Source organism: Tursiops truncatus, chromosome 12 (assembly GCF_011762595.2).
Source record: "Tursiops truncatus isolate mTurTru1 chromosome 12, mTurTru1.mat.Y, whole genome shotgun sequence".
Taxonomy (NCBI): Eukaryota; Metazoa; Chordata; class Mammalia; order Artiodactyla; family Delphinidae; genus Tursiops; species Tursiops truncatus.
This window is the reverse complement of record NC_047045.1, coordinates 57,470,789-57,492,476: the sequence shown is the minus strand read 5'-3', so window position 1 is coordinate 57,492,476 and position 21,688 is coordinate 57,470,789. Positions and strand designations below refer to the sequence as shown.

The 21,688-nt window shown below is 40.0% G+C and overlaps 1 protein-coding gene across 1 annotated transcript in view; it reads left to right on the top strand.

The window, feature by feature from the left end:
- Positions 1–21,688, top strand: part of SAMD3 (sterile alpha motif domain containing 3) — a 47,728-nt gene that overhangs the window by 18,924 nt on the left and 7,116 nt on the right. The window contains exons 4-7 of the mRNA XM_073789881.1: positions 3,549–3,734; positions 3,989–4,073; positions 9,367–9,534; positions 20,888–21,088. Coding sequence (XP_073645982.1) covers positions 3,549–3,734; positions 3,989–4,073; positions 9,367–9,534; positions 20,888–21,088 — 640 coding nt within the window. The remainder of the gene's footprint in view (positions 1–3,548; positions 3,735–3,988; positions 4,074–9,366; positions 9,535–20,887; positions 21,089–21,688) is intronic.

The following is a 21,688-nucleotide window of genomic DNA, read 5'->3' as shown; positions in this document are numbered from 1 at the left end:
GAAAAATAAGAGATTTATTAGGAAAAATAAAAATATAAAAGTATCAACAACAATGAATCCACAAGGTATAACAGAACCCCAGTCTAAAAGAAGAAAAAATAAAGAAACAAATAAAACCTTGGCTATGGGCGGGGAATTTAAGCAGGGGGTGGGGTTTAAGGTGGGGCAGGACCTAGGCAGGTGGGGGGTGACCTTTGAGTGTGGGGCCAGGCCTCTGCTTAGGACCTGCTCAGAATGGGAGGGGAGAGGCAGTGCATGGAAAGGAGGGCCTCTGGAGTGTGGAGTTCCGAGTTTGGAGGTAGGGCCCTGGGTGAGGGTGTGTGGGTGGGGTTTAGACCCAACAGGCTCCCCAGAGCCTAAGTGGACAGGGAAAGCGCTGGCCCCATTCCTTTCCATTTCTTCACATGCCTCCCCCACAGTCTCCACCAGGGTCTCCCCTGTCGACCCTGGACCCCTAACCATGGGTGGGTCCCGCTGGGTGTAGGAACTCCTCCCCTCCCCCAGCCACCCCTCAGGGTGCCAGTCCTGGAGGTCCAGCCTTTAATTTTGCTCCCCCTTCCCTCCCTCCCATTCCCTTAGGACCCATGTGGCTGGAGGGAGTCTACGTGGGCAGAGGATCAGGCTTGGGATCTTAGCAGGTTCCTGGGGGTCCAAGTGGGCAGGGGAAACCTGGCCACGCTCCCTTTTGATCCTCTGCCCTCCCAGTGGTTCCCGAATTTCCCCCTGCAGGCATGGGATCCCTTCCCCTCCCCCAGCCGCCCCTCAGGGGCACCAGTCCAATCCTGCCTCCACTTCTCCTCCTCCTGCACTCCCCCCACGCCCCACATCCTACCCGGACACTGGGGGTTCCTCCCATCCCTTTAGGTGTCTGTGGTCCCCCACTGGTGCCTGGTAGGTGCCCTAGTTGTGAGGAGACACGAATTCCACGTCCTCCTAGTACACCGTCTTGACTCCACTCAGTCAATGAACTTTTTCATGAGAACCTCCACCTCATAATTTTTTTTAATTAGCACATACTGCAGTAATAATACTATTAATTATCATATGTGTCAGCTTAACCTTATTGTAAGTTTTATTTTATTAGAAATATAAACTCTACATACATACTGAGTGTTTAGTGCAATAGACTCTGATTAGTTAGACTGGGATCAATCCTAGCCATTAACATGTTTTAAAAGCTCTCCAGGTGATTGTACTGTGTACCCAGGGTTGAGACCCACTGGATTAAAGATCTTTGTTCTGTGGTGGTATCTTGTTGAAGGGCACTGGTTCTGAGGTAGGAACAGAAATATCAGCATCCTCTTAGTCTGGGAATTTTTTCCGCTCTGTGCACTTACTTTAAGCTGACTTCTAGGGTGTTCTGCCCAACTCTACCTAAATAAAGATATGAATAATCTTAACCTCACAGTAAAGTTTTTAAAATCCAGTGCAAATATTGTTTTATGGATGGGAAGTGATTGTGCCTGCAGTTATCTGCACCTAAATTAGAGTGTATTTTTAATTTCTGATTCTAGTATTCTGTGTAATACTAGTTTTGACTTGTATTAGTTAGCATAGCTTGTATTCTATTCACTCCCCAAATATCTTGTCAAATTGTCTTAATGTAAAGAAAAGGAAAATTTGATGCCCCTGATTTTGTCTAATTAGGAGCAAGATGGACTATCTGGCTTTGATAGAGCTTGTATATGTCTAGTTACATTCTAGGTATTGGACAGAAATAAGACCATGCTATATAGTGCCTACCCTGATGTTGAAAAGACATACAGAAAAAATATATAGAACAAGAAGGTAAAAATTGCCTCCAGCCTTATTTTATAGCATTGGAATGTGGAAGTTATCCATTGATGTGGTACTGAATAAGACATGGCAACCTCACAAGTCTAAAGGGGTCATGCAGCTAAATGAGCTTGAAACTCCTGAGGAAAAGGAGACAGATGTTAAAATCTTGTACTGAAGCCAAGTTTAACACCTGCACAGTTGCAGCACCTTTCAAAAATCTTGGGAAGGCACAAAATACAGCAAACAAAACTTGCCATTACGTTACACCCTCGGTTTAAGTAGATAAGGGAGAGATCATGGGAGAAAGAAATAATAGAATAGAATAGGAAAGGAAATAGGGATTGTAGAAGAGTATTTGCCACCTAGTACACCCCAATAAATATTGGTTGAGTAAATGAATGAAATGAGAGAGGAACACTGGAAAATAATTTGGGCTGAGGCAAAAATTTCTTCTGGGAACGGCCTGTTGCTGTACTGAAGCCAGCGTTGAAATTATCGGTGTGCTCATTTAGCCAGGACATATTTTCATTGCTGATGCAGTTACTGCCAAAGAGGGAAAAAAAGGAGAAAGCTTATCATGAAAAGAGAGGAGAGTTCTTTCTCCTCTTTTCTTTATTCCCCATGTTTCATTATACCTCTTGCATTCTTACAAAATATGACCTAAAATTCTAAAGGAAACCTGGCCTTTCAAAGCTCATCTGAATTTTATTTGGACTACTAAGGCTTCCACGCCTGTACCAGGAAATTAACCTGCTTAAGTTAACTTAGGAAATCTTTCTTTGTCTTCTGCTTGGTTTGCCTCTATTACTTCACTTCCATTCCAATCAATCCTATTAGTGAAATGGATTAAAAGCTATCTATTATCTCTGGTAACTTGCTTGGAAATTTTACTTTTTATACACTGGATCAATCACTAACTTTAAGGTTTTAAAGTGGTTCTGATATTTAATTTTATAAAAAACCTTATTGAGGTATAATTTTCATAACATAAAATTCACCCATTAAAGTATACAGCTCAGTTAATTTTAGCAGATTTATGCGGGTGTGCAGCCATTGTCACAATCCATTTTGGAATGCTTTCATCACCCTAAAAATTCCCTGGTGTCCTTTTTTCAGTCAATCTTCACTCCATTCCCAGCCCCAGGCAACCATGGATTGCAAAATGATCTGCTTTCTGTAGCTATCATTTTCTATAGCCTTTTGTAGCAACTTATTCTGAATGGATCAGAATATCTGATACTTATTTTAAATTTAGAGACCAAGTTTACCTTATTAAAATAGCCAAGAACAACTAAATTAAGTGACCCTTGTATTTCACTACAAACAGAAGCCAAATAAGTTAATTAGAAGAATTTTCTGAATCAGGTGCTAAGCCTTTATCATATGCCTCATTTGCTTTGCTGAATTGCAATTTACTCTCTTTTAGTTAGATACCTTGTTTAGTTTTGAGCTATGCATTACATATTAACTCTTCAAGATATATGGATCAATGTTCTTTCCAACTTCAGACTTTATTCTATAGTCTATACCGTTATGACATTTTTCTCCAGGATGACAAGTATTCGTGTGTGTGCAAAGGGAAAGAAAACAGAGATACCCGATGAGGCCTCAAACATTTGCAGCTAGATGATTGGATGGAAGATGGATTGATGACTTCCATATATTTAGGTCTCAAGAAAGTGGTTTCTATCATAAGTTCTCAGGGTGTAGAGAATAAGTTGCATATATTTGAAGCAGAATTTCACTCTTTGTGTGCTTTTATTTAACAGAAGGAATGTGAAACAGGTTCTAACAGGGAATAAAGCCTTACAATGGACTAAGTCCTATGTTTTACCAGAGTTTCCTTATGATGTCAAATGCATGTTAGCAGAACAGAAGTGTCCTGATCACAGCATGAGGATACGGATCATTGAGTTTCTCCAGGCTGACATGACGAAGTATCTGGAAGGCTCGCTGTGAGTAATAACAGGGCAGACTTGCTGCTTCGGTAGAGGGTGTGTTTTCAGAGTAGACTTGAATTCCTTTGGAACCAATTCTCTTCAGATTTTGCATGACATATTGGTAGTAAGTCCAACATTGCCCAATATTTGAATGTCTACATTGTCATATAGAACGATTTGAAGAAAAGTGAATGTAATTTAGACTCATCTTAGGAGGAGGAACGTGGGCTTCTTGAAATGAAAAATATCCTCCCTGTCGCACCGAACAGGTACCCCACCACCCAGCAGTATAACGACGTGGTCAGCGCCCTGCTGCAGGCCCACCCTTTCCTGGATGAGGACGGCTGTGGCTTTGTAAGTGACAGCGTGGGGCCCTTCTGTTTCTCTCAACCTTTCTTAAAATAAGAACCTTGTATTGTCCAGTATTCTCATGCCTCTTTCCCCTTTGCTCAGTCTCTTTCTGTCTGTTTATCTGGGTCTATCTGTTTCTCTTTCTCTGTCAATTTCTCTGACTGTGTCTGGTCTCTCTCTGATTCTGTTCCTTTGGCCGTCTCTTCTGTCTCTTGCTGTCAGTCCCTGTTTTGTTCTAAGTTTTGGTCTTTCTTTCTATCTCTCTCTATCCCCTCTAGCTCTGTTCTTTTTGATGACTTCTCTGTGTCTCTCTGTGTTCCTTTGTCTTCTTTAAAAAAAAACAACACTTTATTTTTTAGAGCAGTTTTAGGTACACAGCAAAATTGAGTGAAAGGTACAGAGATTTCCCATCTCCCTCCTGACCCACACATGCCAGCCTCTCCCATTATCAACATCCCCAACCAGAGGGGTACATTTGTTACAGTAGATGAACCTATACTGACACATCGTTATTACCCAAAGTCTATAGGTTACGTTAAGTTTCACTCTTGGTGTAGTACATTCTCTGCCATTAGACAAATGTATCCATCATTATTGTATCCTGTATATCTATACTATTTTCACTGCTCTAAAAATCCGCTGTGTGCCCCTGTTCATCCCTCCTCATCCTTCTTCATCTTCTTTCTCTCTCTCTGTCATCATCGTTCTGTCTCTCTCTGAAAGCTGTTTGGAATCTCATGTGTAAAGATGAGTCTCTAGGAAGGGTCTTTAAGAGATGCGATGCGTGGAAGGAGAAGGCTGTGACTGCACCTACATCAGTGCTTTCATCAATAAAGTGGTTCTTGCCTTTGTTTAGACCCAGTGGAGAAGTGGTCTGCTTCTGAGGTCTTGACTTGCAGCCTCACCTGGCCCTCTCACATCTCTGCTGTTCTGACAAAAACAGATCCTGGAGGTGTTCTGGGGCAGCAGTTCTCAACTCGGGCTGCACATCAGGATCCCCAGAGATTCTGGTTTAGTTGGTCTGGAGAAGAGACCCTGGCACCTTAAAGTTCCCCAGATGATTCCGATGTGCAGTCAGGGCTGGGAAACACTGCTCTAGAGGTTTCAATACAAGCTTTGTTCTCTGGGTCTGCAAGTCTCTTGGCTTTAAAAGCCTGGGATATCCATTGCCCAACAATGTGAGTATGCTTAACTCTACTGAGCTGTACACTTAAAAATAGTTAAGATGGTTAAAAAAATTGAGTGTATTGTGACACTGGAACTATATGATTTAAGGGACAATTGTGGGGAATTATAGCTTTGTGTACATAAGATTTGCTGTCTATTAGTCCTTATATCTCTATATGCTGTATGCGCATACATTGGTAGTCTTATCTAAATAAGATAGATGTCTTTTGCATCTTATTATAGCAGATATCTCTGAGAAGAATTTTTTGCTGTACTTTCTTGAAGACACAGTGTGTGTCTTCAAGATACACACTATGTGTGTGTGTGTGTGTGTGTGTGTGTGTGAGAGAGAGAGAGAGAGAGAGAGAGAGAGCATGCACACAGCAAGGAAGCATTTGGTCATTTTTAGGACTAACTTTATTCTCAACTTTTTTTAATTGAAGTATAGTTGATTTATAATATTGTGTTAGTTTCAGATGTATAGCAAACTGATTCAGTTATATTTATATGTATATATATTTTTTACAGATTATTTTCCACCATAGGTTATTACAAGATACTGATATTCTCAACTTTTTATTTCAAAAGTTTTCAAATCTACACAGGAGTTGAAAGCCTGCTGCAGTGAACAGCCATGTACCCTTTATGTAGCTCAGGGTTTCTTAGTCTGGGCAGTGTTGCGTTTTGGGTGGATACTTCTTTGTGGTGTGGGCTGTCCTCTGCCTCGTAGGGTACTTGGCAGCATCCCTGGCACTCGCTAAGTGTGAATAGCACCCCTTCACCCACACTGATGTAACAACCAGCCGTGTCTCCAAACATTGCCAGATGTATCCTGGGCGGGGGGCAAAATCTCCGATGATTGAAAATCACTGATCTAGATTCACTAGGTATTACCATTTTGCCACATTTACTTTTCCTTTCTCATATTTATTTGTTTGTTTTGACGGAGCATCTGAAAAAAAGCAAGTCACAGTTGCCACTCCTAAATACCCCAGCATATATCTTATAAGGATAAGGACAATCTCCTACCTAACCACAATACCATTTTTATACCAAAAGAATTAACAATAATTGCATAATATCATATACAATCCATATCCCTGTTTCTTCAATTATTGAAACAAAGTTTTAAAATGGATTTTTGGCTATAACATCTAATCAAAGATTATGCATTCCATGTAGTTACTATGTCTCTTTAATTTCTTTTTGTCTCTAGGATAGTTTCCCTACCTTTTTTTTTTTTTTCCCCATGATATTTTCTTTTTTTGGACAAGCCTAGTCCAGTTGCCTTGTACGATGATTCACATTTTGGGTTTGTCTAAATATTTCCTAATGATTATATTTGGGTTTACAATGTTAGGGGAAGATCTGCTGGTGATATGTGGACGTTTCACATATCCGTTCAGGAGGCCATAACTTCAGGGTTGTGTTTTATTTCAGAGTGATTGGAGGAGAGCTGTGTCTATGTAGCTCTTTCCACACCCTCTCTAGCTGGAAAAGCATGGAGAAGAAGGATGACTGTTCAATGACAAAAAGATTTTCTATTGTGGCATCTGTGTCAGGATTTCCCTGTGCTACGCAGGTAGCAGATGCTCAGGGCGCACCCCTTGATCGAGTGCTCATGTAGACCACTGCATTGACTGGCCCTTTTTTTGTTCCTATCCGATACTTGCTAAGGAGAGAAGGGAGAGGCTGGAAAGAAGACATTGGCAATTTAAAACTGTCCTAGCAGTTGATTGCTGTGATACCTCCCAACAAATCCGCAGGTGTAGAGGCCCTTAAGAGCTGTGGGAAACATGAGGGGGAAAAAATGTATTTGTACTAGTTCAGATTTCAGGGCTAAGAAAAACACAAGCCATCCATTATTTCTGTGCTGTTGTAAAACATCAGCGTCAGTGTCCAGACCCACAAGCCTGTGGGAGGTGAGGAAGCATCTCTGACTCATACATACCAAGGCGCTTAATTGGGGCCAAAGCTGCCTTCCCAACCCCCAAGCCCCAGTCCTCCTCACCAGGGTTGCCAAGGGTTTTACATTCTAGTTTAGAAATGTCTTCCATGAAGTAGCTCTTCATTTGAGTCTCCCCCTAACCCAGTGCAGTTGACAGGACTAATCTTCTTATTCCATTATAGTTAAAGAAACTAAGGCTGAGGGATTACTTGTTGAAGATTTCTTAGCTAATACGTACTGGAGCTAGTCCAGGATCCTGGGTCTTTCCAACTTAGGTCCCAGTGCTTTCTCAGGGGCAGGGAATAGCTCTTATTGAGACTTAAACCGAGGAACCGGGAATGACAAAATCTAAGTGCCAGACGCTGGACTAACATGATCTCAGTGGCATTCCCATTTGCCTGAGCTCATAAGATATGCCCAAAGTCACCCAGTGACTTAACCCATCTAGTGGCCAAGACTAGGAGGCAAATATGGGCCTGTGTAGCTACAAATGGCCGTTTCTTTCCCTGCACCCACTCTTGGGCCTATTCAAGTGCATGGCATTGCAGGGAAGATGAGGGGCTGAAAAGAAGCCTTGAGGCTAGATTTGGCCACTCCTCACACAGTGAAATACTTACCAAGCAAGACCAAGACTCAGAGTCTTGCTTCTAGTCTGTTGCTCAACACCTGGGCCCATGTGTTTCACAGAGGACAGACACAAGGCATCTAGTGTTTATAGTTTCCAAGATGCCCCAAGCACTGTGCTGGGTTTGGTGAGCAAAGTAGACTCAAGACCTTCTTCATGTGCTCACAGCCTAGGGGAAGGAAAGAATGGAAGGAAGGAAGAAAGGAAGGCGAAACTTGAATAGAGGAAGAATGAAAAGAACAAAAAAGAAAAGAAACAAAAACATCACATAGATGAGGGTAAACTACCAGTGTGATAAGTGTTGACAAGGAAAGGTGAGCCTGAAAACCAAGGGAAGTGAACTGTTAGGGAGGCTGTAAGGGAGTGATGGCTGAGCTGAGATCTGGAAACAGAGCAAGCTTTACCTAGATGCCAGCAGGGTAGGTGAGGAGAGGGACAGAGCTTTTCAGGCCAAAACCAAAGGCCCAGCAGAGGGAAAGAATGTTAGCAGTGTTGGTGTGTTGAGGAAGAAGCCCAGGTGTGTCCCCAAGTTGTTAAACATGTCTCTGGTCTTCCAAGCTGTCCACATGCCAGACAGATTCTCCCAGAGCACAGTCTGACCATCCACACTTCCCACTCAATGTGGCCTAAGAGGACTTCCTAACCCAGCTCTGCAGCCATTTTCTACAAAGCTTTAAAGGCTACAGACATCTGGGCTCCTCTCAGACCTGCTGAAGCAGAACCTCTAGAGTCTGGGTAAGCAGCGTCAGCATCGCCCCTCGGGAACTTGGAAGAAATGCAGATCCTCAGCCCTGCCCCTGACCTACTGAATTAGAGGCTCTGAGGGTAGGACCCAGCAACCTGTGTTTTAACAGATCCTCCAAGAATTGTCATTCAGGCGGAAGTTTGAGAACCATCGCTCTAGAAGAGAACTTCTCTGTCCACAGAGAGGGGTTTGAAAGGATCTGGTTCCCGATTACCTTGAAGCTCTTTTTGGGGTAACCATGCCCTTCAGGATGGGGCTGACTTCTCTATTTTCTGCGTCTTCTACCCTTCCACATCTTGAGCTCTCTGTTCCTGCCATGCACAACTCTTGGCAGTTCCCCAAATGGCACCATCTCTTCCTCTCCTCTGTTGCACAGGCTGCTTCATCTGATGATGCATTTAAAGAAAGCGTGTCAGTCCATATATGCATGAGCCAGTACCAGTTCTTCTAGAATCCGACGGGAAAGTGGAGTGCATTGTGGAGACACTAAAGTGGAAGGTATCCAATTTTAGGAATCAGGAAATCTAGACTCAAGAGCTAGTATATTTAGCTATATGACATTTTATATAACTACACACATACACACACACACATATATAGCTATGTACTATACAAAATATCAATATATGTATATATTTATAGTGTTATCACAAGATTATTGTGAGGATAAATAGAAGAATAGATATATTATTTCTATTACTGTGATGGGAAAATAATTTCAAGCCCAAAGGTGGTAGACAAAGATTTTGTTTATATAGGATTATTCCAATCTCTTTGAAGATTAACTGCCCTGTTTTATAATTTTACACAGTTTTTATGGAAACGAGCCCTCAAAGATCGTTTTAAATATGTTCGAAGACCCATAGAAGATGATGAACAAGTGATGAGAAATAAGTGTAAATTTGGACACCGAAGAGGCCAGACAAGGAAATCTCTTGCTGATACAAGATTTGATGAAATTAAAATTGTCCAGATAAAAGTAAGATTGAATCTTTAATTGTTCTGACAATGTATTGGTTGGTTGATTGATTAAGGGATAATAAATACTAGCATTTAAAAGAATTAAAACAAAATAAAATATCCTTTTGAAAATTTGAGGTGTGGGTCAGAAACCAAAAAAAAAAATCTGTTTTGTTTTTGTGAATGAGAATATTTCCAAAAGAGGACTTCCAAAAACGGAGCAGAGAGTGTTATTGAACATCGCAAGTTTATTCTTTCACAATCTTCAAAAAACCTGGAGAAACCCTAAAGTTCTGGATCTTTGAATAATTTCTTTTCCTCTCATCCTAAAATGTATCCTGTATTCTTGCTGTTCTTATTGCTACAGAAAGTGTTTTTGATACTCATATTGTAGGGGTCAAGTTGCTTCTGGTTTCAAGGTTTCAGGGTGGAAGCTACTCCACATGCATGGGTCCAAAACCCCATACTGTTCTCGCTGTGTACAGAGGCGGCCATGAGGAGCTACAGGCAAAGGGCCCCAGGCAGGGCCTGGAGATTCCTCCCTCTGCAGTGGGTTTGCTGTACATACTGTTCACGTGGGTCCTAATTATCTGAAATTCTATAAATATTCCTTATCTACCTCACAGCCCCCAAGTGTTCTCAGAAACAAAAATGTCCCCTGCTAATAAAGTAGATTGAGCTCCTTAGGAAGGATGTCCAAACTATCAAGTTATAGAAGATAAATCTCATGTCCTCCCCAAAATCTATTTTCACATCAATCGAACATGAATATGTAAATATAATTTTTCACTACAGACACATTTATGTTACTGAATGTACTTGGTGTAAATATTCTATTTTCTTCTTCAGCTGGTATAGTTATTTGATATTAATAGAGCAACCTGTCAGATCATCTCAATTTTATTATCACTACTTATAAGCACCAGGGGACGGGAATATTTTTTAACATATTTTGTAAACCGTTCATCCCAACATTAGAAGTAAGAAAAATTTTAGATGAAGGAGTATTTTGATATACCTTATTGGGACATCCCTGGTGGTCCAGTGGCTAAGACTCCACACTCCAATGCAGGGGGCCCGGGTTCAATCCCTGGTCAAGGAACTAGATCCCACATGCCGCAGCTAAGAGTTCACATGCTGCAACTAAAAGATCCAAATAAATAAATAAAAAGAAATACCTTATTATAGTTTTTTTAATATAATTTTATATATAATTATAAAATCAAAGAGATTTTCAAATGACAGCCAGTTAAGATAATATAATTTTATGTCTGCTCTTTGATGAAAAGACAAGACAGATGAAAGCTACCTAAATTTAGTGTAATTTTATAGAAACTTTAACTGCAATATTGCAATTATAAACTAAAATCATGATAAGATAGAATTACGTTCATTTTAAAATATCTTTTATATTCTTAAAATAAAAAGCCACTTTGTAAAGGAACATAATTATATTGTGCATATTTTCAAAATATGTGATTTTCCATATACTACAAATGGAGTTCCTTTATAAATGAATTAAAATTTTACAAATTCAGTTTTCTTTCTTTCCCACCACATCCCACCAAAATTGATGCACGTCCCACCAAAATTCATTGGAATGGATGAATGGTAAAATCGGAAAAGTAGCACGTATCCCCAGCAAGGGTGAGCCCAGGGGGTCACAGGCCACCCTGAGGGACACAGGCTAAATGGCACCTCCTCTCCTATGTTGACACATCATCACTGACCCAGTTTGTACAATCATCTTTCCGTTCTTTCTCAAAACCACCTCAATTCTTCATGTAACTGCACCTTTTGTTGTTCCTATCTTGGAGTCTCGCAGACGTGCCAGAATTCTAAATTGAATCCTACTAAGGCCCATGCAGGGGTCTTTGCTACAAAAAGAACAGGGATTGAATGTACCAGGGCCCAAGATGAGTTAAGTTGCAACAGAATTTAGTTTTGACCTTCCTGCCAACTGGGGCAAAAAGAGGTCCTTGTTCACATCTGAAGAGGCAACATTTTTCCTGCCAAGCAAATCTAATTCGTAAGGATTTACTTTCCTCCCTCTTACAAATGGAGCTACAAATTGCTGATTCTTTTAAACACTGTAGCATCCCTGTTTATGACCTCATGTTCTGTAAAGCCAAAAGCTTTACAGGATGGAGAAGATTTTACACTAGAATATTACATTACAGTGTGTTTCTGTGTTTTGTACCCTCCATGGTGATTAAGCAAATGGAAAAACACTAAGAAGAGCAGAGGGACAAATCCATTGAATATACCACTTATCTCATGGGATTTTAGACTTCAGATGAATTGCCTAAATTATTTTGGGCTTCATTTTGAATTTCTGATAGCTCCTTTTTAATGTCTTTATGATTTCTGAAAATTAAAGATAGTTGGATTAAGATACACTGTGACAACTTTCACATCTTTTAAAATTTCTTGACTGGGCACAGCATTTCCATAATGTAGAAAAAAGTTATCTCCTGTGCTGTAGAGATGGAAAATATTGATGCAGGCAAGAAGCCAGGAGGCAGGCCGTTCCCTCAAAGGCAGGGAAGTGGGTTTGGCTAAACTGGAGGAAGGTTTTGGGAAGGAGTAAGGGAGAGGAAGAGATTTTTCATTTGTTTTGTTTCTGTTGTTTGTCCTTTGGTGGTTGGAAGGAATTTACCAAAGAACTGATGGTAGATGCCTCAGCGAAGGACAGTGTGTTTCTTAGTCCTGTCACGTGCGCTTCTGCAGATAACCAAGCAGCTGCAGGAGTTGTGTGAGTTTGAGCCTAGGTCACAGATCTTTTGTCCCCAACCCTCCTCCTCCCTCAGTCTTCAAGGTCAGCGTGGCACTGCTTAAACTGTGCTACAAAACCCAAAGCTTCAGCAGCATCAAAGCATCCACCCGTGAGTCTTAAAAATGCCTGGGTTCCTCATATTCTGCTCTTAAAAAACTTATAACCATGGTATGCAGATGGCTATACTTGTCAGAATACCAGACTGTTTCCAGATCAGTCCTACAAAATACTGGTTTTAAATGCAATGTTTAAAAATCCTTTGCCAACCTCACGGCCTCATGTCACTGCTGCTTGTAAATCATGCTGTCAAATGCAACATAAGTGACATTGCTTCTTATGCATCTGACTTTTAGCTTTAGGTCCAAGCAACTTGTAGCCCTGTGAATTGATAAATCTGTTTCCTTTGCTTAATTGCCTTTTATTATACTTCTTATAGTATTTATAAATGGAGACATAATTAGATTCTCAAAACAGAATTAACTGAGTAATTTCTTTTTTTATTGAAGTATAGTTGATTTACAGTGTTTCAGGTGTACAGCAAAATGATTTATATATGTATATATACACACATATGTATATGTTCTTTTTCAGTTTCTTTTCCATTATAGTTTATTACAAGCTATTGAATATAGTTCCCTGTGCTATACAGTAGGTCCTTGTTTACCTATTTTATATATAGTAGTGTGTATTTGTTAAACTCCTAATTTATCCCTCCCCCACCCCCTTTCCCCTTTGGTAACCATAAGTTTGTGTTCTATATCTGTGAATCTATTTCTGTCTTGTTAATAAGTTCATTTGTATCTTAACTGAGTAATTTCTTAAGTTGCTGAAAACACTGTCCTGTTTAAATGATGAAGACACACTGGTTTTAAATAAAAGCTTACAGGAATTGTGTGGAGCTGCATGCAGAGTAGTGGAATTAACTTTGTACTGTATTATTTTTTGTGCAAAACCTCAGGTGTTAAAGTTGAGTGAATCAAACTCCTCACCTCATGGCACATTATTGTCATTGTTCTGTGCCAGGCCTTTCTCTTGTTCTATTCACTTTTTTTTTTGCGATACGCGGGCCTCTCACTGTTGTGGCCTCTCCCATTGCGGAGCACAGGCTCTGGACGCGCAGGCTCAGCGGCCATGGCTCACGGGCCCAGCCACTCCGTGGCATGTGGGATCCTCCCAGACCGGGGCACGAACCCGCGTCCCCTGCATCGTCAGGCGGACTCTCAACCACTGCGCCACCAGGGAAGCCCTATTCACTTCTTTTTGTGCTCGTTCTTCTCTGCCCTCTTCCCCACCTCTGCTCTTGGGCAATCCTCTTATTGTGTTTCATCTGTATCTTTTTGTTTGTAAGGTGTTCTAAAATGTGTACTATGATTTTGGGTTTATACATATTTGACCCAGTGAAAATGGTACTCTATACCTCATTCGTGTTTCACTTTTTCACCGACACTCTTTAAGACTCATTCACGTTACTATGTATATTTCTAGCCCATGATTGTAACGATTATTACAAGCCCTTGCCTCAAGCCCCTCAACGGATTGTACTGCAGAGAACGCCATTATACCTGTCTGGTTATGGACTCACCTGTGTGTTATTCCTCTGGCTTGTCCACCAAGAAGTGGAACTGATGGGGCAGAGGGCATGCATGTAGTTAATCTGACCAATTACTTTCTAGAATGATTTTGTTAGTCTCACTCCCATAATACTGCATATCCTTGTCTTCCTGCCATTGCTTGGCACTAGCCAGCCTTGTGAGTTTTGCCAAGTCTAATAGGTATAAAGTGCAATCTGATTCTTGTGATTTGCATTTCCCTTGATAACTAATGAGTCTGAGCATCTCTTCATGTGTTTGTTAGACTTTTGAGTTTCTTCTTTTAGAAAATTACCTCTTTAGATCCATTGCCCAGTTTTTAATGGGTTGGCATCTTTTTCTTGTTAATTTGTAGGAAGCAGTCCTTCCCATGCCCTAAGTCACAGAGATATTCTCCTACTCTTTCTTATTAAGTTTATAGTTTGCATTTTCATGTTTAGATCTTTAAGTCATCTGGAGTCTGTCTTTGTATATGCTATTAAGTAAGGATATCCATAGGGTGAGTTGCTCTTACAACACCAATTACTAAACAATCCATCCTTTTTTTATTTGTTTATGGTGGTACTTTTATTGTATGTTAAGTTCCCCCAAAAGACTTAGGTGTGTTCTGGGCACTGTCCCTTATTCCACTGGTCTCTCAGTCTCCTCTTATGCCATTGTCACATTACATTTGATTACTTAGTGTTTATTACTTAGTATCACTTAGCACTTAGTGTACAGACATTTCTGGGGTGGTTCACCCTCAGTTTCTGGAATAAGGGGAAAGACAGGGAGTCCTTGTCTCAAGAACCAACCTGGGACTCCTTTGTAGCACCTGCCTTCTCATAGGAGAACTAGAGCCTGGCCTAGGGGTGCTGAGCTCAGGTGGGAGGGTAGGACCAAAGGAAGGTTCCGAGCCTCTGCCAGTGCAAGGAGCACCAGGATAAGCTCTGTCTTGCCCTTGTGGAGAACCTGCTGTGGCAGGATGGAGAGGGCCTGTGGAGGCATCCTGCTCCTGTCATCCTGACCCTGGGGTGGGGTGGGGATGGCAGCCGGTTGACATAGGGCCCTGGACCCCGATCTTCACACTCACCCAGCCTGATGCACATCATTTCTCAGAAATCTCTCCATCCAGAGGATTCCTTGGTGGCCCCTTTGGGCCTCTGCTAACTCCTAATTTATCCCTCCCCCCTCCATGCCCCATTTGAAACATCAGGATGCAAACATACTTTGAAATGCTTAAACTCGTCTTTAATGCTTTTTGACTAATGCACGCATTTTCTTTTCTTAAGTTATTGAGGTTTCTTTCAGCCAGTAGAGGCTTCGACTTACTACCATAAACTTTTCACTCTTGGGATATAAGCTGACTTTAATAATAGTCATTGCTTCTTTCAAATTTTTCTGATAAAAACCTGGCTTGAATCTTTCATGTGTCCAGTCCTTCACATTTATGCCTGATCTTTTCATCCACTTTGAAAAGATTCTCCTCTGTCTTTATGGAGTAGATTAACTCTGACATGGATATGTGGTGAACATTTATTTTGGTTTCTTGAAGCAGTACAGGAAGGACTTTGAATTTTCCACAGGGGCTTTTGCTTTTCTCTCTTTCTTTTTTTTTTTTTTTTTTCCTAATTGCAATGAAGTTCTCTCAGTTTGGAGGCTATTAATGTGATCTTTAAGTGCACAGATTATGTTATCTTTATCGGTTAATGTAGTCTATATTTTGGTTTTTGTAAAGAGTTTTAAGTAAATAATTTAATCCTATCAATCAGTTTCTTCAAAATTCCTTTTGATACCATCTTCCTGGAGGTTTTCATTTCATGCATGATTTATTACATCCAGCTTCAAGTTCTTACCATCCATGTCTTCTCCAGGAATAGCAGTCACTCTAGTCTTCCAGTTCCTTGTTTACCATCTGTTTAGTGGCTCTATTCATTATTGAAAGTGACATATTAAAATCTCCAGCTACTGTTATTACTGAATTGTCTCTTTCTCCCTTCCATTCTATCAGTTTTTGCCACGTGACTTTGGAGATGCCATTGCTAGGTGTATATAAGTTTATAATTGTTATATCTTCCTAATGGATTGGCCCTCTTCCCATTATAAAATATCTTCCTTTGTCTCTAGGAACAATTTTTGTCTTAAAATTTATTTTGTTGCATATTAGTATAGCTATTCTGTCTCTCGGTTACTGCTTACTGGTATATCTTTTCCCATCTTTTTACTTTCAATCTACTTATGTCTTCGAATCTAAAGTGTGTCTCTAGTAGACAGTATATATTTAGATCATTTTTTTAAAATCCATTTTGTCAGTTACCTAATGTGATTACTGGTAAGTTAGGATTTATGTCTGCTATTTGTTTTCTATATGTCCTCTTTTTCTTGTTACTTTATTCCTTAATTCCTGCCTTATTTTGTGTTAAGTAAATATATTCTAGTGTATTAATTTAATTTCCCTATTGTTTCTTTTAGTAAATAAACATTCATAGTTATTTCCTTAGTGGTTGCCCTGGGGATTACAACTAACATCTTGATTTATAATAATCTAGTTTGGATTAATAGCCATTTAATTATAACAGCATGTAAAAACTTTGCCCCTGTATAACTACACTTGTCTTCCTTTTATACCCTGTATGCCCATCAACACAGAATTTATAACTCTTGCTTCATGCAATTGTTTTTAAAACAAGATGGGAGAAAGAAGGAGTTACAACCTGAAAATACATTGATACTGTCTTTTGTACTTACCTATGTAGTGACCTTTACCACTGCTCTTTTTCTTGTGGATTTGAGTTACAGTCAATGTTCTTCCATTTTAGCTTGAAAGACCATCTTTAGCATTTCTGGTAGGGCAGATCTGCTAGTGATCAATCCTCTCACTTTTTATTTATCTGCGAATGTCTTAAATCTCTCCTTGGTATTTGAAGGATTTATTGCTAGACATAGAATTCATCTAGGGAACTGATTTCTGGTTTGAGAATTGGGTGTTCCAGTGTTCAATTATTATGGTTTTGGCTATAGCTACCAGAAAACCCTGTCTGAAATTGGCTAAAGCTACAAGGAGAGCTGTGCTCTCACATAGTAAGAAGCGCAGAGGTGGATGAGTGTGGATGTGATTGCTGCTCACCAATTTAATCAGCTCATCTCCTCCAGACAATCAGCATGTTGGTACATCTCCCCTCCCTTGAAGTGAGATGCGGCCATGAGACCGACTGATCAATGGAACGTGAGAAGAAATGTCAAGCGCATTGAAGATCCAGTACGCAGTGCCCCATCTTTCCCCTTGCTTTTGCAATGATGACTGATATTCTAGCTGGTGGAGCCAGTTTCTTGGGTGAAGAGGATGAGAAGCTGGGCCCCGAGAGGGACGTTCACATGAGTGATAAACGTCTGTTGCTCTGACATTTGGGGGTTATTAGATAGAGCAGCAGCATCTTGCCTATCCTGAGTAATACCAGCGGCTCCAAGTACAGCATGTCAGGTTTTGGATCCACATCTCAGTGATTCTCCTGTTCCAGGGCAGGCTTCATCAAGTGATGGAGTATTATGGACTTTTCTCAGAGTCTGAAACATGAAGAAAACACAATATTTTGCCCGATTCTGATGTGAAATATCTTATCAAACATATACTGGGAATGTTGCAGCAGTTTCTGTAGAGGGGTTAATTTATGCTTTTTTTTTTTTAACTTATGCTATATCTAGGACAGGAACACAGGGATTTAATAAATGATTGTGGGGTGTCCTTGCATCCAAAGTCCTCCAGACTTTTGTTAAATAAATAAATAGATAAATAAACAAACAAACTGCCGGGTGTTAAATTACTAACACTATACTTATACAGTAGCCCCCCCCCCCCCAACATCCACAGTTTCACTTTCTGGGGTTTCAGTTACCTTCAGTCGACTGTGTTCTGAAAATATTAAATGGAAAGTTCTAGAAATAAAGAATTTATAAGTTTTAAGTTGAGAGAGAGTTCACATAACTTTTATTACAGTGTATTGTTATAATTGTTCTATTTTATTATTATTGTTGTTACTCTCTTACTGTGCCTAATTTATAAATTAAACTTTATCATAGGTACGTATTAAGGGAAAAACATAGTGTATATATAAGGTTCAGTGCCATCTGTAGTTTCAGGCTTCCACTGGGGCTCTTGGAACGTATCCCCCGCAGATAAGTAGGGGGCTACTGTAATTCATTTCTCTCTTAAAACATTTCTTTTCCTACTTATTGGGTATATATGTACCCAGTGACTTTGAAAGTCATGAAACAGTTTTGTGTGTTAGCTTTCTTTGGCTTACAAATACAATGGAATTGAAAGTCATGCAAAAACTGCTTAGTCAATGCTAAGGACATAACACTAGGTTTCTTTTAGGGCATTTACTGTTTGTTTCTTACTGCACCTGACATAATGATTTATTGTATAAATACTAATCATTTTTGCAGCCTTTTCCACAGATGTTTCTCTCATGGTGCAAAACTGAACAAGAAGCAAAAGTTGAAGAAAAACGTTGACAGTTAATTGCATTCTGGATATAATGCAATTACTGCCATCAGCAGGTGGCACATTTGCTAATACTGTGAAGTTTTACAAGTCAGCCGTGCACTTGGAAACACGGGGCAAAGTCAAAGCAGTTTCCCTGCTGATTGACTAAGACACGTGACTGAATGTTAAGGAAAGAGACTGTTCAAGTTACACAGGGAAACATCGTTTCCGATGACAATAGAAGTGGAAACAGGGATGACTGGAATTTGGTATGAAGAAAACTCTAGCATCTAACACAGCACTGTTCAATAAAAATATAATACAAACCACAGATATAATTTAAGATTTCCTAGCAGCCACATTAAAAAACGTAAAAAGAAGCAGGCGGAATGATAACATTAAGAGTATAGTTTACTTAACCCAATATTATCATTTCAACATGTATCATTATGAAAAATTGTTAATGAGATGTTTTACATTCTTGTTTTTCATCCTAAGTCTTTGAAATTCAGTGTTGCCAGCACACATCTTAATTTGGTCTAGCCACAGTTCAAATGCTCCGTAGCCATATGTGGCTAGTGGCTTTTAGACCGGATAACTCAGATAAATACCCCCTTAGAGGAGTTAGAGGGTTAAAGACACTCTCTGGGGAACACCATAGTTAGCAGGGAGCATGACCAGTTACTAACGTCAAACCCTTGTTGCATTTCTGGGATAGATCCAAGTTAGTTGTTCCTTGTTCCTAATATTTGCAACTTTGTTCATGAATGAGATTGACCTGTAATTATCCTCTCTCATACAGTTCTTTCAGGTTTGGGAATCAATGTCGTAGACATAGAGGCTTCATAGAATGGGTTGGAATTCTTCATAGAATTTCTTTTTTTTTTTGACTCCTTGAAAAAATTTGCGTAAATTTGGTATGCCCTCTGTTTTGAAAGTTTAGTAGAATTTGTCTATGAAAACTTCAGGTCTTGGTATTTTCTTTGTGGAAAGACTTTTGTTTTCTAATTAAATTTATGTAAGGTTCTAGGAATTTCTTTTTAGTCTGTATATTTTTCTAGGAATCTGTTCACTTGGTCTATGTCTTGCTAATCATCCTATGTTCACAGATAGTGGATCTACCTGACGCTTTCCTAAAATGCTTGTAAAAGTCTTGATATAGGAGCCTTTTAGGCTCTTTACCATTTTTCCATCTTTTACAGGTAACATCTGCTCACATGTCAGCTAGACAGTTTGTCAACTTGTTGATTCAAGTATAGTTCAGCCAAATGTCCGCTCAACTAACTTTTCTAGAAAGATTTTTTTTCTTGTCTTCTCAAAGCCTGTTGATTATCTTAGATTTTTAAAAAAAATACATTTATTTATTTATTTATTTTTGGCTGCATTGGGTCTTGCTGCACGTGGGCTTTCTCTAGCCGCGGTGAGCTGGGGCTACTCTTCATTGCGTGCATGGGCTTCTCATTGCGGTGGCTTCTCTTGTTGTGGAGCACGGGCTCTAGGTGCACGGGCTTCAGTAGTTGCGGCTCGCGGGCAGTAGGTGCGACTGTGCCACCAGGGGAGTCCCTACCTTAGATTTTTAATGAGAATATGTGAGGTACTTTTAGCCACCCCACCCCATCCAGTGTACCCAAATGCATAGCGAATATAATTGACAGCTTCATGATTCAGCATCACAAAATACCCACCATAATTATTTTGAATTTGGATTATATGGCATGGTACTGCAGCCCTAAAAAAGCATTTAAGAAGGAAAAGTACAAGCAATAACAATAACAAAAACTTAATTTAAAACCTTTTATCTCTTCTTAATATTTTGTCTTCTAAAATTTAAATGCATAGGAATAAATGACATTTCTATTCAGTGTGAACATTCTGGGTAATCTAGGTTTCCACATAAAAAGATATGTAGGAAATGAAATAACTCTTAGATCTGTCAAGAGAACAGATTATGGGACTTCCCTGGTGGTGCAGTGGTTAAGAATCCACCTGCCAATGCAGGGGACATGGGTTCGAGCCCTGGTCTGGGAAGATCCCACATGCCGCGGAGCAACTAAGCCCGTGCACCACGACTACTGAGCCTGAGCTCTAGAACTCGCGAGCCACAACTACTGAAGCCCATGTGCCACAACTACTGAAGCCCGTGAACCTAGAAGCCAGTGCTCCGCAGCAAGAGAAGCCACCGCAATGAGAAGCCCACCCACCGCAACAAAGAGTAGCCCCTGCTCTCAGCAACTAGAGAAAACCCGTGTGCAGCAGCAAAGACCCAATGCAGCCAAAAATTAAATAAATGAATAAATAAATAAAATTTTTAAAAAAGAGAACAGATTATAATTCCAGAGTCAGTAATTAACTCTTTGATTTGTTCACAGCATCAAAGACATTTGTTAACCACATTCAAAGCCAAGCGTAATGCTACATAGTAGTGCTCACCACATGAGTGAATCGTTGAGTGTGTCATACAGCCCATAATTCAGGTTCTCATGAAGCATTATACTGCCACTTGAAACATGGAACATATTAATATTGTGAAAATATTTTGTAGGAGGAAGCTGTTTGTTTAGATTATGAGGTAGATGAACATATTAACTGGTTCCAGCAAGAATATGTGAAAACAGAAAAGGACTGGAGTGAAATTGATAAGAGGATGAGCCAGACTTTGGAAATAAGAAGAAAGTTGATCGGCGGCAGGACACCTCTCAAGGACATCCTTAAAATGTTTCCTTTCCTGAAGTGCCCCTATCAGGTATTTTTATTTGCTTATCATAGTCTGATTATAATGTCCAAACTGATTTTTGTCTCTTTCCTCTTGGAGTGGTAACAAGACTGTGCAGCAAGATGGTGGTTATGAATCTCAGGAGAATGTGCGAGGTCCAAGGGGTACAAGTAGGACCATTTGGTAAAAATTTCTGGAATCATATTCTGATAACGCACACTGGCTGCCTTCAGCTTTGAAGCGTTCTCCATCACTGGACACATTGTGGAGGCAGGGGCACCACTACTTTGGGGTATTTTGACAGTGGGCAACATTCTCCCTTTGCATGCATTTAGACAATCAAGATAGTTTATGAGATAACTGTTAGCATGCAACATTACTCAAAATCTATTTCCTTTATGATCCTAAATCATTTCATAAAGTGGTCTTAAAATACACAAAGTTTATGGGTAGATCAGACACCCTGCCATTTAGTTTATTTAAGGTGGACATTAAAGGGTCCTGGTACAATTTTAGTGTAATTTTGGCTGTAGTGTATAATGAAAGACTCTTCAATGTTTTTATCTGAGAATACATTTCATGGAGGAATTCTGTAGGTGCAGTCAACCAAACTGGAAATGAAAAGTTTTA